The sequence below is a fragment of the Drosophila pseudoobscura genome, chromosome 2 (genome assembly GCF_009870125.1).
Source record: "Drosophila pseudoobscura strain MV-25-SWS-2005 chromosome 2, UCI_Dpse_MV25, whole genome shotgun sequence".
Lineage (NCBI taxonomy): Eukaryota > Metazoa > Arthropoda > Insecta > Diptera > Drosophilidae > Drosophila > Drosophila pseudoobscura.
In genome coordinates, this window is record NC_046679.1 from 22,130,255 (window position 1) to 22,146,968 (window position 16,714).

General features: G+C 46.3%; 2 protein-coding genes across 7 annotated transcripts in view; one reads left to right on the forward strand and one right to left on the reverse strand.

Moving 5' to 3' along the window:
- Positions 1-16,714, reverse strand: part of Itpr (Inositol 1,4,5,-trisphosphate receptor) — a 32,901-nt gene that overhangs the window by 8,045 nt on the left and 8,142 nt on the right. For 4 of the 6 annotated variants that reach the window (XM_033377114.1, XM_015182316.2, XM_015182317.2 and 1 more), the window contains 13 exons: positions 8,322-8,633; positions 8,191-8,261; positions 8,014-8,129; positions 7,144-7,942; positions 5,867-7,086; positions 5,632-5,807; positions 5,420-5,575; positions 5,212-5,365; positions 5,007-5,151; positions 4,901-4,927; positions 4,163-4,824; positions 2,872-3,372; positions 33-2,810 (listed from right to left, as the gene is read on the reverse strand). In XM_033377114.1, coding sequence (XP_033233005.1) covers positions 33-2,810; positions 2,872-3,372; positions 4,163-4,824; positions 4,901-4,927; positions 5,007-5,151; positions 5,212-5,365; positions 5,420-5,575; positions 5,632-5,807; positions 5,867-7,086; positions 7,144-7,942; positions 8,014-8,129; positions 8,191-8,261; positions 8,322-8,422 — 6,906 coding nt within the window. In that variant the 5' untranslated portion in view covers positions 8,423-8,633. Of the gene's footprint in view, positions 1-32; positions 2,811-2,871; positions 3,373-4,162; positions 4,825-4,900; positions 4,928-5,006; positions 5,152-5,211; positions 5,366-5,419; positions 5,576-5,631; positions 5,808-5,866; positions 7,087-7,143; positions 7,943-8,013; positions 8,130-8,190; positions 8,262-8,321; positions 8,634-16,436; positions 16,643-16,714 lie in introns of those variants that run through there. The other 2 variants (XM_001359317.4, XM_033377115.1) reach the window with 2 other exon arrangements.
- Positions 13,790-15,136, forward strand: LOC117183379 (uncharacterized). Its single transcript, XM_033377123.1, has 2 exons — positions 13,790-14,443; positions 14,509-15,136. The coding sequence occupies exons 1-2, from the start codon at positions 13,966-13,968 to the stop codon at positions 14,838-14,840; spliced, it is 810 nt and encodes a 269-aa protein (XP_033233014.1). The 5' UTR covers positions 13,790-13,965; the 3' UTR covers positions 14,841-15,136.

Genomic DNA, 16,714 nt, shown 5'->3' on the forward strand with positions numbered 1-16,714 from the left:
AGATAATCCCTGAAATGTTAATAGATCTTTACCTCAATTTGCGCCGTGTGCGTAGCATAGTACATGAGGGCCTGGCTGGTCTTGGCATCGAAGCTGGCAGATTGTGGATCCTCGGAGGCCTTGAGCAGGCCGGCTAGCTCCTTGTTATGCTGCGCTAACTGATGGCAGAGTATATAGATGTTGTGGCCCACCTCGCGTGGACTCACAGTGGCATCGTCGTCGTCGGTGGCGGCATCCGGCTCGTCCGCTTCGTCATGCTCATCAATGAGCTCCTCCTGGTGGTAAGCCTTGCAGGCCACCTCCACCAGCTGCTTGGGATTCATGTTGTAGAGTATGCGCTCCGCGTTCTCGCTGTCGCCGCGGCTCTCCATGATAGCCAGCAGCAGCTTGGAGGCGTTGTTCTTTAGCTCCAGTACCAGATCCATGCGGTTCTCGCCCAGCGGATTGATGTTGTTCAGTATCAGAGCCGTGATGATGTCCAACCCATTCGATTCGTGGGTGGCAATGCAGTTCTGGTTTTCGTGGCACGGCCCCTGGCAGTACTCGGTGAGTGTTTCCAGCGTCTGATTGATCAGCGCCACATTGTGCTCGTTGATGTAGAGTCCCAGGAGACCCAGGCCGCCGGTGGTCGAGCCGCAGATGCAATCGAGGAACATCAGAGTCTCGGACACCAGATTGTTGTTCGTTTTGTTGTTCTGATTGCGCAGTAGGTTCTGCATATCGGGATTATGATTCTCGCAGAGGAGCTGCAGGAAGCGGAGGATCGGCTGCATGACGAGAACTTTGTTGGACAGCTGATTGCGCTGCTCCTTGCTGTCTTTGTGCTTTTCGAGCTTCTCGGCCAGTATATCCTCCAGCGGACTGTTCACACTGATCGAGGAGCTCTCCTCGCCCGAGTGGATGTTCCGGGCATTGCCATACGCCCGCACTGTGGCCAGTCCTGCATTGTGGAGCTCCCGCTTCAGTTCCTCCGTGATGACCACTCCATTGCTCTTCAACCCATGCTTGCGGGAGATCTTATCCAACTCTAGATTTGTGTCCGCCTTGTGCTCATGAGCCTTGGCGGCAATGTCCGTCGTGTTCACCGTAACAGTGGACTTGATCTCCTGCTGGGCGTCCTTCATCTTCTCAAAGAAGACCTTGAAGAAGGCCTGGTTGAGGTCGTCGCTGAGGAACTTCTGGAAGATGCCCTTCTGGATGATCGGATTGCCGCCCTCCAGCAGCGCGATACCCAGCTCCACGGCCTCCACGAATATGTTGGGCGAGTGAACGGACTTGATGACCAGCTCCACCACCAGATCAGAGGCGCCCTCGCGGTCCAGATGGTTCTGCATCTCGTGGAGAGTCTTGCCCGCCCTCGCCAGGTACTTGGCCCCCGGTCCGTGGGTCACCAGATGGTGCTGCTTGGCCATCTCTGACATGGGAGGCACGGCTGCTCGAAGGGGCGACAACAGATCCTCCTCCAGCCTGGGCGTGCTCTTGCACTGGAAGTAGCGCAGGAGCAGCGTCTGCCGCAGGGCATCCCCCTTCTCGCCGTAGTTCACGTCGATGGCCATCATCTCGCGTAGAGTCCGCAGCACCTTGACACACATGCGCTCCTCCTTCTCCTCCAGCAGCTTCTCGGTGTGCTTGATCAGTTTGCGGATGAAGCCCCCGCTCTCGCACCGTTTGCGGGACTCTGTGCCAGCGGGAAAGAGCAATTCCGAGCGGTAGAGTATGTCCACGAGCAGCGAGAGCTCCGCCTCCACCACGGGCTTCAGCTGATCTTCCAGCAGCGAGACAATGTCCTGCAGGCCCTCGATGATCGAGCGGTCCCAGCGCATCAGGGTGGCCGACTGCTGGGTCTCGTACTTTGGTTGCTTCGAAGCCAGCAGCCACTTGGTTGTCTGCCGTGTGAGCATGGCCGTCTTGCTGGACATGTTGGCCACCTGCTGCTCCAGCTCCAGCGGCAAGGCGATGCTCCGCATCTTGGCCGACTCGACCAGCGTACGGATGCAGTTCTCGACATTGAATCGGTCCGCCAACGACATCCACTTGCATTGGGTGAGGCGGTAGGCGGACTGCAGGAGCTGCACGAAGATCAACTGACGCGTCTGCACGATGGCGCTCTGGTCGGAGAAGGGGCTGGAGAAGAAGCTGCCCAGCAGATTGGTCACCCCATTCAAAACGTACGCCTGCAGCGTCTTGTTCGCACTGGCGGCGGCATTCGAGATAAGCTGATGGATGTCCACCAGGAAGCTCTTCTCAAAGAGGTTCCACATGTGGCCCGAGGCGTAGATCTCCTTCATCTCCACCTCCGTGTCGATGTAGCAGTGATTGAGAAAGTCCACATAGGCCTCCTTCACCTCGGGCATGCACAGCGGATGGCAGATGACCGTGACGATGTCGTCCAGCGAGATCAGATTGTTGCACTTGATCTCCGTGTACACGTTCTTGCCCATGGTGCAGCAGGCCAGCAGCTTCACCAGCTCAACGTGATACTTCAGCGGACTGTCGTCGCTGAGCTTCTCCATGCGGGCCAGCTGCTGCTGCTGCATCATCTGCACAAAGTGCTGGAACGAGGTCTTGTCGTTGTAGAACACCAGCACATCCTCCCCGGAATTGATCAGCTCCTGCATCACCATGTCCTGGCACTTGCGTATGAACTGATTCTCCGCCTTGACAATTGTCTGCAGGAACTGCAAGTAGGCCACATGCCTGCCATGGATCTCTATGCAGTGCACAAAATGCTGGACCACCTTATCCGTCACTTCATTGCAGAGTGCCAGGTTATCCTTGAAGATGGCACACACTGTCTTGGCTTCGAGTATCTGCAAGGGATTCCACAATTATTATAATGCTTCAAAATATATATATATTTAAATGTTTTACTCCGGGATTCAGGAACAAATCGAGATGATTGTGGAGCAGAACCTGATTCTGCTGATTGCCAAGGCAAAAGTTCTGCAGGAATTCGTGGGCCAAACACATCAATTCCTTCATCAGCTCATCGTCCTTCTCGTCGTAGGGATTCTGCAGCAGATCGAGGACTACAGTGTGCACCCCCACATTCCTTAGGAGACGCTGTTCGTGCTTGCGCGGCTTCACCACCGATGATCCGTGGCCGTAGCCAGAGGCCGTGACGCAGAATTTGTTCATTCGCATCAGGATCTCTTTGACCTTGCGGTACTCGTTGCGCTGCTCCTGCGACAGAGCCGCATTGTACTCCACATTGACGGCATCTCCCGCCGGATCTGTGCCCCCCAGCTCGTCCGTGGCCTTGGCCTTGTACACCCACAGCTCGGACTTCTCCACACTCTGCCGCAGGATATCCAAGTCAGATTTGATCTGCTTGTACGACTCCACATCGCTGTCCGAGACGAGAAGTTGCACCTGCAAGGGGGTAGAAAATGCTACTAGTTAGGATCCGCTAGGTTTTCCTTGGAGGTTTCGTTTTGAAAATATCATGGGTACATACAAAATCAAAAGAGCGTTCAGTACGGTATGCGGAATACGTCCACTTTTGTTAGTTTTTTTTTTATAGTTTTTGGTGTGGTTTTAGTAGTTTTGTTATATATATGAAATACGATTTTATACGATATATAGTGATTCGGTTCGATTCGATTCGATCGATATATATATATGATGGTTATTATAGAGAGAGATTGAGAGAGTTAGCGCATGCAAACACAAGAGAAAAGATGAGTACGAGATTAGATCGATTAAAGTGTTAGTTGAGTTTCAAAAGCTACGTATAAGATCTACGGCATGCCGTAGGACTACAATGCTCTTCCAAATTTAACAAATGAATGATATAATGGCGAATGGGTAGATGATGGATGGCTCTAATAAATGATGTCTCTCTAAATCAGCGGTGGGCACGTGCTTGCTCCGTGAAGGGCCAGATTGATGCTCGACTCGAGACGCACAAGCGAAAAGTGCAAAAGAGATTTCCCGAGAAACAAATACAAGGTTCAAGACGCGGAGTATTGACGATCGAGTTGAGTTTCGCTAATGCTCCCAAAATCAGAAACGCTTGCCCACCGCTGACTCTAAATCTTACAAATTCTAGACATTAACAACATTAAATTCTACTTTCTTCATTATATCCTTGCAAAAGCATTGAAAAAATCAAAAAACAATGATAAAATGTAATCTCTCTCTCCCTCTGATGAACACACACCTGTCGAAAAGCCTGCAAGACCTCCTGGCGCTGGCTGAAATGCCGGAAAAGAAGATGCAATGCACCCGAAACCAACGGCGCATAGTCGTGCATTATCAGATGGAGGAGTACGCGCAGAAAAGTGCGTCCGCCCTGGCCATCCAAATCCAGATTGGCCGCATCGCTGCGCTCGCAGTCAAAGATGCCCTCCGCCTGTACACCAATGGACTCCAGGTCGATGTTCTTCTGACGCGCTGCTGTGGCGGCGGCAGCAGCTGCTGCAGCAGCCATAGACTCTGCGTTGGCCATGGGATCGCTGGGATCATTGGGTGTGCTCAAAGGGGATGGCTGTGCCTGAGACTGTGACTGGGGCTGCGGCGTGCCAGACTCTCCTCCATTCGTGGCGGCAGCGGCCACATCGGATTCGTCAAACTCCCGCTTGAAGATGGACAGCAAGCAGCTGATTCTGTAGTCCAAGCGCACATCCAGTATGAACTGTAGTATCTCGATGATCTTTAGTTTGGTGTCCATCACCAAGGGATACTCCTTCATCAGTTGGGACACACTCTTGCGCTGCTGCAGGGCCATTGAAGGTGCAGCAATGGCCTGACCCACGGATCCCAGGGCCAACGATGTCATCACCGTATTTATGTCTCCAATGGAACGCAGGACTCCACCTTCAGCTGTAATGTGGGGGAAAATCGAAATAAATAAATGAGAAGCCTCGGCTTTTCCTTTAGATCTGTGATGAATGATTACCCTCTGCTTTTGTCTCCTCTTCGACAGCTTGTCAATGAAAATACCAATCAAAATGACAAATGAACAAAACTCTAAGATAAATATCCATTCTTTGGCGGATACTTACAATCAATATCGGTGCTAGCAAAGGCTCCACCCGTCGAAGTATCCGACACACAGTCCAGAATGGAGAGCAGCGTCTTGGTTAGCCTCAATAGATCACTGAAGCTATAGAAGCCAAAGTAAATCAAATCTCTGGCTAGTTTTACTACCTAAAAAATAAAGAAAATCCTTTCAGTTAGAGGTCTTTGTCGATCTGTCGATTCACCCACCTCAAATGTGAGTTTATTTTGCTCTTGATCGGTAAAGAGCCACACTTTGGTGGCCACATTGCACAAATAGTTCTCCACAAAGGCAATGGTCGTGTTGAATTTGGCACGACATGCCTGTTTGTTCTGATCCGGTTGCTGGTTCTTCCCGTCGTAGCTAAAAGAAGGAAGAATCAGCACTGGGGGAACCTTTATTCTGGGGTTTACTCACTCCATGATGGACATCTTTGTGTGTATCTCACTCCACAGACGCGCATATTTCACAGGCGTAACTGGCTCCTGGGGATCACGATCCACATGCAAATGCAGCATCAGACGACAGAAGGAGGCACGCAGCTCGTAGGGCATCGTCTCATCCGACATGCATCTGCGAAACGTTGCAGAATAGAAGGAAAGTCTGCATTTTTTTGAAACAAGACTCACTTGAGAATCAAATCAATGTCCAGTCGAGGGGAGAGTTCATTTAGGGCCAGGTACTGACGATTCAAGCACATATTGGAGAACAGATTCAACTGGTGGCGATAATAATTCAGGATAGCCGCGTCCTGCTCAGAGCCATCGGCCACTGAATCGGCCAGATCTGCCATCGATCGAGAGGTCTAAAAGAGAGAGAAATTATAATCTTCTTATGCTGCAACGCATTCCCTCCGTCCCTCACCGGTTGTCCTGTCCATTTCAAATGTATTTCGTATTTATCGCCCGGCGACATTAGCTCCTCATCTTCATTCAAGCTCGCGCTATCCCACGTGGTGGTGGTGGATGTGGACTGCACATCGGAACGATCCTCGTCATCGCCCGCCACTTCGGTGAGCGTGGCCAGGCACACATCCTCGGTGGTGCCTTTGTAGCAGCGCACCAGGGTCGCACTGCTTTTCAGAGCCTTCACCTGCGTCTCGATGAGTATGTCCTTGTTCTTGTCGCTAAGGACACTCTTGCAGATCAGCTCCTGAGTGACGGCAATGGCCTTGCGATTCGACACACACAGATCGGACAGATAGTCGAGGAAACGCGAGTCCCAGTTGTGCATATTCTTGCGCACAAGACCCACAAATGTCTCAATCTCGGCGGCAGTGATGTGCTTCTCCAGCAACTTGCGATTGTTGTGCAGCAGCGCGGTGATGGTGTCCTCGGCCAGGATGTCGTAGCCGATCTGTTTCTGCATCAAGCCAAAATGCTTGGCTATGTATTCCTGATTCTTGCGATAGTCCTGCTGCGACAGTCGCAGTATGCGGTAGCACAGCCTAAAGATGTTCTTGTACGGCGCGTTCTTCGGATCCCCGAGCTCATCCAGCCTGAGGAATGGACCGTCTCCTGCGGTGTGCTCCTGGAAAGGTCCCTGCAGTATCTTGAACAGCTGCTTGAGTATGTACTGCTCCCGCAGCAGCTTCTGGCGGTCCCTGATTGGATTCTTTATGGTAAACTCCAATGCCTTAGTCTTGTTCTGCTCGTTCTCCATTCCAGCTATAAAGTAAACAATATCCTGCAACAGGGAGATCAACGCCCGCCGCTCATTGATTGAAATGCTGCCATTGTCCAGCTTGCTGGTGACCAGCGCCAGCACCTTGCACGCATCGTTCGCAAAATCCAAATCACGCACTTCCACGGGCGAGACGGGTATCAAGGCAAAGGCCTCCTTGTCCTCTTTGATGGGGGAACAGCAGACCTTCGACATCACCGGCTTGTCGTCGTCTGCATCGATGGGTATCGATGTGGCATGCACCCACGTGTTCGAGCAGATGTGCTGCAGCCGCACGTAGCTGGATTGCGGCACCAAACTGTCCGGTCGGGCCATAGTGGTGGCGTCCAGCACAAAAACCGAGGCAATGTCAGCGGAATAGGGTACGGAAACGAGTCGGTATTGCTTGCCTTTGGGTTTTTCTGGAAGGAAAAAAGGAGATCGATTATAGGAAGCCACTTTTAAGGGTTGATCCTCACCATTTAGTGTTGAATTCATTGTAGAGCTCAGTCCCGAATCCTTGCTGCAGTCCCCCAGCAGCAGTTCATGTGCCGCCACCGCCGAAGCAGAGATTCCTGCGGCCACATCCACCTCCGCTTCTGCGGCCAGATAGTGTCCCGTGGCCAGATGCTTGAAGCGGTAGAGGGAATTCCAGTCGCCTGCTCCACCGCGGCACGAATCGTGCTGGACCACTTCAATCTCCCAAAGGGCCTTGCTGCTGGTCGCCGCCGTGGCGCTTGTGCGTCCTGTGGTACGCAGAAACACATGGTACTGCTTCTTGTACTCGTCCATGGTGAGGAATTTCTCCTGTTCCGCGTGAAACAAACGCACGACGTCGCCTCCCTTGAGTATGTGCTCCTGGTTCTCCTTGTGCTCCATAAACAAGGAGATTTTCCACGATGTGGACGAGTTCAACACATTCACCTCCTTGCAACCGGGATTGTCGGGCAGCTCGTAGCTGGCCGCCACATGCAGGTTCTGCTGATCGGCATTCACCGGACTGAGTATCACCTTGTCCCCCACCACCACATAGTCCCCGATGGAGCGGAGCTTATAGAACGGCTTGATGTAGAACCAGGAGCCCTCATTCCCATTCGCATCCAGGTACACGCGCATCGCATTCTTCTCGAGCAGCGAGGGCAGTCGCTTGTTTACAGTCAGATATTTGTTGGACTTTAGATGCAGGAGCTGCACCACAGCGCGGCCATATTGGATGGATGTGCCCAGCAGTTTCTTGTTCTCCGTTTCGTTTTGTTTCTTTTCAATCTCAGCCGCGTGCTGCAAATAGAGGGGAACACAGTCGTTAGGAAAAACTCTTCCTTGGGCTTCGTCTCTCATTTTTCACTTACATGCAGCCTCTTGAGCAGATTGGGATCTGTGTTGGAGCTGGCTGATTGCTTGGCTGCCTTCCAGAACTGCTTCTGTGCGGAATATCGATTCATTGGACATATTTTGATCAAGCAATCTAAAGGGATAAGGATAAATCATTAGGGATTCAGTGGGGTTTCCTTTTTCGAACAACTTACCTCGAAACTTTTTGGGCGGACAACTCAAGTCCCCCGCCTCGGGGCATACAACTGTGCGATCATCCACCAGGCTGTCGAAGGGAGGGGCAAACGTTTAGCGGGAGATCTCCTTCACGTCAAAGGACACTTACCCGAGTGTGCTCAAGAATCCGCATACGCTGCCCTCTGCATACAGGGAAACAATGTCCCCCAAGTGCAGGAAGCTCGCAGAGCCAATTATATTGTCGCCCATGCTTTGTTTTGGTGGGGCGGGAGGGCCCAGAGAGTGCCAGAGGAGGGATGTGTGTGGTGTGGTGTGGTGTGGCCCCCGGGGGTTCTCTGCCTCTCTGCCTGTCTCACGTGGCTCTCGCTCTAGTGGGCTCTAGGGTCTTCTTCTCGTGGCTTTTGTTGTTGGCTCGGTTACGCGAGTTAATTGCAATGATTTGTCCTCCTCTCGTTATGTCCTGAGGGGGTTTCACAGAAAAGAGAACAAACATTACATTTGCGATACGTTCAAAGGAGAATGGTTGATGCTTAATGTTGTAAACCATTTAGAATCGATTTTGGTTGGGTTTGAGGTAGCATTAAATTATATACAATTGAAATGCAATTAAACGCTAAATTCATTTGTAGAAAAGATTTGATTACCCCATTAACCCCACAAGAGCACGTTGAAGGTCATTGTTTATGGGTTTTAACATCCATTAAAACTCTTCAGAATCAAATCAAATTTTTCTTTTCGTTTCATTTGTTTAAACATTTGTTTATGCCCACAGCCACACACTTTTATTGCATCTTTAAGCATCTTTTAATTGGGAATAAAGTCAATAAATGCGATACAATTTTAAAGGTCAATAATATCATATGTTCTCTCCCACTTCAAGGGCTTAGTCCTTGGTTCAAGTACCTAAAATCGTTCTTCTCTATTCCTATCTCAGTTCGCTAAGAAGATACAAGATTTATTTAGATGTATGGTACATAAACATCTGGGTCTATGAGAATATACAACCTGTTTTAGCCTTTCATAGCTCTCTTTAATCTTTCCTTTTCTAGATTATATTTATACATAGTTCCCATTTGCGTCCATATTTTTATCTTATTTGTATAATGAAATGCAGTATTTTCCATGAAGAACCCTTAAAGAAATCCATTTTTACCAAGAGAAAATCCTTTTTTTTACAAATTTGTATCATATATTTTGGATGATTATATATGTAGATTTATATAACCCCTAATTGGTTAAACCCTGTAGTTCCAATCGTATAAAAAGCTTTACTCTCAGTGGTGGTTATTTTGTTCAATTATGTAGGTATGTATTTTGTTGTTTTTTCCGGGGCCATCGGGTGATAAAATATTTATGGACCGACCCCCCATTTGAACAATTTGTGGCGCCACCACCCAGCATGGTAATGGTAACCACCCTCAGGAGACAAGTGCGGCCAGTGTGGGGTGCCACCCTCTCATTCCTTTCACTTCTTGGGGACACTCCGGCGTATGCTTAATGCTTCCAACAAACACATCCAGTCCGCCGGCACTTTTTCCTCATTCCATGGACTGTTTTTACCCATTGCCCGGACTGGTTCTCCAATTCAAACAGTTGTCGCTTTTAACGATTTTTGTTGGGAGCGTGTAGTATGCATTTTATGATGTCTTTCCCCAATTGTCTGTGGATAATGGCGGCATTATGAATGAGCACAGAAATTATTCTACAGAGCATTGCCATTGTTTTGCCTGACTTTCAAGGCATCGATCCACACACAAGTTTTCTGAAGGGGGTTTTCTCTCAGCAAGTGCTTCACAAGTTTTTCAGTAAAATGTAAGCGAAAGTTGGCGTATGAGAAAAGTTTTCCCCTCCTTTGAAGTAGATGCTTGAATAGGTTGTAGGGTCAAAAAAAAGGTACACATATTTCGTATAAATGTAAATGTACAAATGTAGCTAACGATAAAAGAAATAATTTAAAATCACATATGTATGTATGTATGTAACATTGAAAATCTCAAAGTTTAAACAATTTCATTCTATTGTTAAAACCCATACACATACATATGTACATACATATACATATGTACATACATTTTGCAGTACGTACTAATCTTGATCTTTAAAAGTAATTAAAACAAATATTCTAAAATATAGTATGCCTAGTGCTTCCCATTGCATGTGGCAATTATCAGATTGTTTACTTCCCGTTACCCACTATTTTTAGTGTGTACTAATTATACCCAAAGTTTATATTACACAACATTTAAGTGATTCCGAGAGTACTTTTATTACTTCACTCAAATTTTAAAGAATTTTTGTCTGGAAATATTCGTGGAATTCGGAAACATAATTTGCTTAAACTATTTTCCGAAATTATATTAAATGTTTTTAGATAAGAAAAGTGTTTTTTTACTGAGTAAACTAAGACCCGAAAACAGAGCGAATCTCATCAAGTTTCTGCACGTTTGCCAGCATACTGACACACAGATGGTCCTCGAAAGAGAGCAGATGAGGTGACGAGTGTAGAGCTGTTTCACTTTGTTGCGGTTTTCTGTCCGCTTTGACTATTCTTCCAATTCTTTTGCCGCTCTCTCATTGCTCTCAGCAACAGCAACAGACGCCGTGTTTGATGAGAGAGAGAGAAAAGAACGCAGATAGCGGAGTACTGAGTAAAATGAGACCCGAAAACAGAGCGAATCTCATCAAGTTTCTGCACGTTTGCCAGCATACTGACACACAGATGGTCCCCGAAAGAGAGCAGATGAGGTGACGAGTGTAGAGCTGTTTCACTTTGTTGCGGTTTTCTGTCCGCTTGACTATTCTTCCAATTCTTTTGCCGCTCTCTCATTGCTCTCAGCAACAACAACAGACGTCATGTTTGATGAGAGAGAGATAGAGAGAAGAACGAAGATAGCTGAATACTGAAGCACAAGGAATCACGAACGGGACTGTACTTTTCTGCCTTTGTTTTGATTCTTTTTAGCTGGTACTCAAAGAGTTTAGGGTTATATTATATTGATGAGGATTATATTATATGGTGTGTATGTAGTAGCAAAAGAAAGCGTTTCTGGCCCCATAAACTCTGGTTCAGCATCAATGTCTGTCTGGGTTGGTTTTCTAATTTTGTTATGCTGCGCCTTGTAAATTTCTTTGAAGTGTGCGACTTTTTTAATATCCTGCACTTGTACAATAATAATTTTGATTTTATACCCCTATTTTCTTGTCGTAATACAAATTAGTATATGTACTTCTGTGTTTGAAATAGTTAAGGGATTAGCCAGGTCTCCAGCGACTGTCCTTACCTTCTGTTCATCGTTTGCTGGGGCTCTGCTGCGACTTCTGAGGAAAGTCGTGAAGTGGGAAAAGTGGCAGAATAGATGTCTTTAGTGACTGCCACTGTCAATGGTAGTGATTAACTTTAAGCATACATCAATCGGGGATTATAGCTAACATCTGCTGACAATTCGTGTTCCCGTATTCCCCTCAAACCCCATGAGCTCCCTCCCTCCTTAAGACTCTCCAGAGGCTACTCATTTGTATGCTGACTGGGTATTCCCTTAAGCTCCAACTAATCACCAGAAATAAATAACGAAAAGAAACACTCTTTCTGATCATTTCATATACATATGTATGTATGTATAATATACATATTCCATATGATATATGCACCGGGAATAATAAAATAAATAAATTCAAATTTCGGCAGCTAAAACTACACACGAGTATTGCCATTTGCATAAATTTGGACTCGAAACTATAAATAAATAATGTAAATGTTTATTTTTTTATTAACTGAAGTAGATTTCATGGCAGGATGTCAGGGGTACTTGAATATGATAGATAAATAGGGTCATAGATCTTTTAAAAGCAGCTCAAAAGTTGATGAAATTTAACTGCTTTATTAATTAGAAAACCAACCCATACAGACATTGATGCTGAACAAGAGTTTACATATGTGGCCAGAAACGCATTCTTCTGGCTACTACATACATATATACTATTATAATAATAATAAACTACTATAATATAATCCTCATCAATATAATATACATAACCCTAAACTCTTTGAGTACCAGCTAAAAAGAATCAAAACAAAAGTAGAAAAGTACAGTGCCGTTCGTGATTCCTTGTGCTTCAGTATTCAGTTATCTTCGTTCTTCTTTCTTTCTCTCTCTCATCAAACATGGCGTCAAAGCGCTCTCAGTAGGGCTGAGTTCGTAAGGGTTTTTTTTGGGAGTGAGAGCAGGTAGTTGAAAAAAGACTGTTGTTGTTGCTGAGAGCAGTGAGAGAGCGGCAAAAGAATTGGAAGAATAGTCAAAGCGGACAGAAAACCGCAACAAAGTGAAACAGCTCTACACTCGTCACCTCATCTGCTCTCTTTCGAGGACCATCTGTGTGTCAGTATGCAGGCAAACGTGCAGAAACTTGATGAGATTCGCTCTGTTTTCGGGACTTAGGTTAGGTTAGGTAGAGACGGCCGCCAAGCTCGCTCGGAGCCCAGCACACATAGGCCGGTTTCGGCCCGTTGTGATACCGTTTGGGATCATTCCCTCCCTGCAGATGAGACTTCATGTCAACAGTTGTCCCATCCAGATGCCCTTATAAAGTTGACGATCTTTCTGGGACATAGCGTGGACATCTCCGAGATGTCGTTCAGAAAGGCAGAGCCCAAGTAATGCAGCCTCCTTCTGCTGAGAGCTGGACAGGAACAGAACAGGTGTTCCACTGTTTCCTCCTCGTCCTCGTCTCTGCAGCTGCGGCAGAAATCATTGTATGGGGCACCCAGCCTGTTTGCGTGGGTGCCTACTAGCCAGTGTCCTGTGAGGGAACGTATGACTGCGCTGCACCTTTCCCTGCCTAGTTTGCAGAGCTCTGAGGTGCGCTTACTTTACTCAGTACTCAGCTGTATGCGTTCTTTTCTCTCTCTCTCTCTCTCATCAAACACGGCGTCTGTTGTTGTTGCTGAGAGCAATGAGAGAGCGGCAAAAGAATTGGAAGAATAGTCAAAGCGGACAGAAAACCGCAACAAAGTGAAACAGCTCTACACTCGTCACCTCATCTGCTCTCTTTCGAGGACCATCCGTGTGTCAGTATGCAGGCAAACGTGCAGAAACTTGATGAGATTCGCTCTGTTTTCGGGTCTTACTTTACTCAGTACTCAGCTGTATGCGTTCTTTTCTCTCTCTCTCTCTCATCAAACACGGCGTCTGTTGTTGTTGCTGAGAGCAATGAGAGAGCGGCAAAAGAATTGGAAGAATAGTCAAAGCGGACAGAAAACCGCAACAAAGTGAAACAGCTCTACACTCGTCACCTCATCTGCTCTCTTTCGAGGACCATCTGTGTGTCAGTATGCAGGCAAACGTGCAGAAACTTGATGAGATTCGCTCTGTTTTCGGGTCTCATTTTACTCAGTACTCAGCTATCTTCGTGTTTTTCTCTCTCTCTCATCAAAGATGGCGTCAAAGCGCTCTCAGTAGGGCTGGGTATAAAAAGGGAAGCGGAAAGAGAATTGCGAAAGAATCTGTGTTCGGTGCCAAGAGAGAAGTAAGCTCGCAAATTAAAAAAAGAATTAAAACTCGCTCGAAAAAAAGGAAAAGTATCAAACGTATGTATTTCAAGTTTTTAATCAGGAGCCGGTTCAAACATTATCTCCGCAAATAGACAAACGTTTTCTTCTGAAGCTGAACTGGACTCTGGCTGGTACATTTATTTCCACCGGACGGACTGGCAAATAAAACATCGATATACATACATACATAATTCACTCGCCCGTTCTCTTTGCTGTTGGGTTTTCTTCGTGTTTCTGCTTCAAAATGCTGCCGAATCTACCACTTGAATTTACTGAAGAACTGTTTAAATACCTCAGCGAGAAAGATAAGCTGAGATGGGCCCAAGTAAACAAGCAACTTGGATGCGTTTTTGCGTACCACGCTAAAGGAAAGTATAAGTCACTTATCGTCGGTGAAGAAATAAATTCAAATGAGGGCTACACAGACAACGAGCTACGAGTTATTCTGACGTTCTGCGGATCAACTGTTGAAAATATTTCAATGCAACGTGTTAAGGTTATGGACCAACTGGGAGAGCTCATAGAAAAAAACTGCATCAACCTCAGGCATGCCGTTTTGAAGATAACCGATGAAAATGTAGACGCGTTAAAACGTGTTGTAAACATGAGAGGCATTGAAAAGCTTTCCTTAGATGTCTTGCATTATAGCGGATCGGATCTGCTCCAGCACGTGAATCCATACTGCAAGGATTTGAAGTTGGAGAACATTTCGATGGGCCAGGGTAAGAATTTTAAACTACTTGATACGAACAGAATTTCCTTGACGAGTGCCTTAAATTTGTTTCAGAGCAACACATAAAGAAACTGATACACTTGGAAAAATTGGATGTGCAATCGAAGGAAGCACGAAATATGTTCGAAATATGCTCCCATCTTCCACGGCTTCGCGAATTCACTACGAACCGTTTTGAGTATCCCTCAGATGTAAAACAGGATTATTTATATCCTGAATTGGAGTCGCTGACACTTATCAATTTCGAAATGCCATTGGACTTGCCAGTATGTCCGAAACTCAAAAAGTTTACATTGTTATTGACTGCATGCAACGCAGAAAATTATGCTGACATTATTTCAAAGTACGGAGACACACTGGAGCATCTAGACATCGCCTGTGAATAATCGACACAAATTCTATGCGGAGCATACAATAATAGTTCTCTTAAAATTAAGTAAAATGTTCATTTATAAGTTCGCAACCCAAATAATACTTGTCAGTCTACCCGCGTGATGCCGAGGAGGACGTTAATATACGAAAAACGAAAGAAACAACGAAGAGTTACGTTTGTTGGAACAACGACACGATCGTTGGACAGAAAACAGAAACAAAGAGCATACTCCATTGATGCGAAAATATAGGTGTAAGAATCCTGAAAATGTGTAACTCTTTTAAGAATTAAAATTGAGTAAAATGTTAATTTATAAGTTCGCAAACCAAATAAAACTTGTCAGTCTACCCGCGTGATGCCGAGGAGGACGTTAATATACGAAAAACGAAAGAAACGACGAAGAGTTCCGTTTGTTTGCCGACACGATCGTTGGACAGAAAACAGCAACAAAGAGCAAACCGCGCGCAGGCAAGCGCTTGTAGTTGTTTTTGTTGCTGAGAGAGAATGGATAAGAGAATATGCCATGGTAGAAACAGTTCCGAGAGTGTATTGCGTGTGAGAGGATAGAAGTAGATGAAAAAGAAGAAGACTGCCGCCGTTTGACAAAGGTTTAATACTCTCTGAAAGGCTTTTGATACCGGCTGAGAACATGTTTGGGCACATCACTTGTTGTTAATCCTTCATTAATATTTATATAAGCCTACCAACGTTTGGAAGGGTAAACAGTTTAAGAGTAAGTTCTGCATTAATGCAATCCTTAACCCCAAGAACCTCTTGAAATGGGCACACCCTCCTTCAGTAACATTCTCCTAGGGTGTCAGTACTCGTGTTATTAGCATAAGCCTCTCGTAGTTCAACTTCCTTAACGGAATACCAATGCCAGCCGAGTGACGGAAATGAAAAATTCATAAATTTCTCTTCTCCTTAGAACAGGCCGGCCACTAAATGGAGGACGCTAGTCCCCCCAGGAATTCACCCAAATCCGGCTCACAGCAGAGAGTGGGCGTTTTGGGGGGAGTGGCAGAAGGAGATGATTGAAGGCAGGAAGCAGCTGCTGTGCCATCAAATAAAGCTTCAGCTCCAGCCACAGCTCCATATCCCCACCCACATCTCTGCTTTTCCTACCATTCCATGACCTTTCCCTGGGCAGCATAACAATTATTTTTTTTGTTTTGTGTTTGTCTTCAGCATTTTCACGGCATTTTCGCGGAAGGCGGATTGGAATCTGTTTTGACAGCAAGTCAATTATTTTGTTATCACAATTGCTCCTCCTCCTTGCCCCCATCTTGCTCTGGCGGACAATTAAAATGGGATTTATTTTGAATATACATTTTGTTCACAAGCGGCGCCTCAATTAAAATCACAATAATCCACGATTTCTCCCCGTAACAAGAGGAGAGGGCGTAGATAATATAGTTATAGATACAAACACACACACACACACACAGACGAATGTATCTATGACTCGGTATTTCAGATATTTTTCCGCTTTTTTTTTTGTATTTTGTGGGTGGCGGAAGCTGAAGCTGGGCCGCCGCCACACGAAGGCTTTTCGCCCCGTAGAATCTTTCCCTGTTTCTGTTTTTCCAGGTGTACATTTTCAACTTACAAATTTCAAGTAAACACAAAAAATAGCATTCCATTTGTTCGGGTTCGCGTGATTTTTATAATAAATAACACTCTTCAATGAATAATTGCTATGGGAAATTCTTTTTTGTGCGCGTAAGGGGCAACAACAGCACTTTGATTTGTGGGGATTTGTCTTATTTTTTGAGGAAACACGGCCCCCAGAGATACGAACCGACGACCTATAAACGTCTAGCGCCTAAATGAAAATGCTGGAAAAAGTTCTCCATGGAGCAACAAAAAGCTCAGGCGACAAGCTTT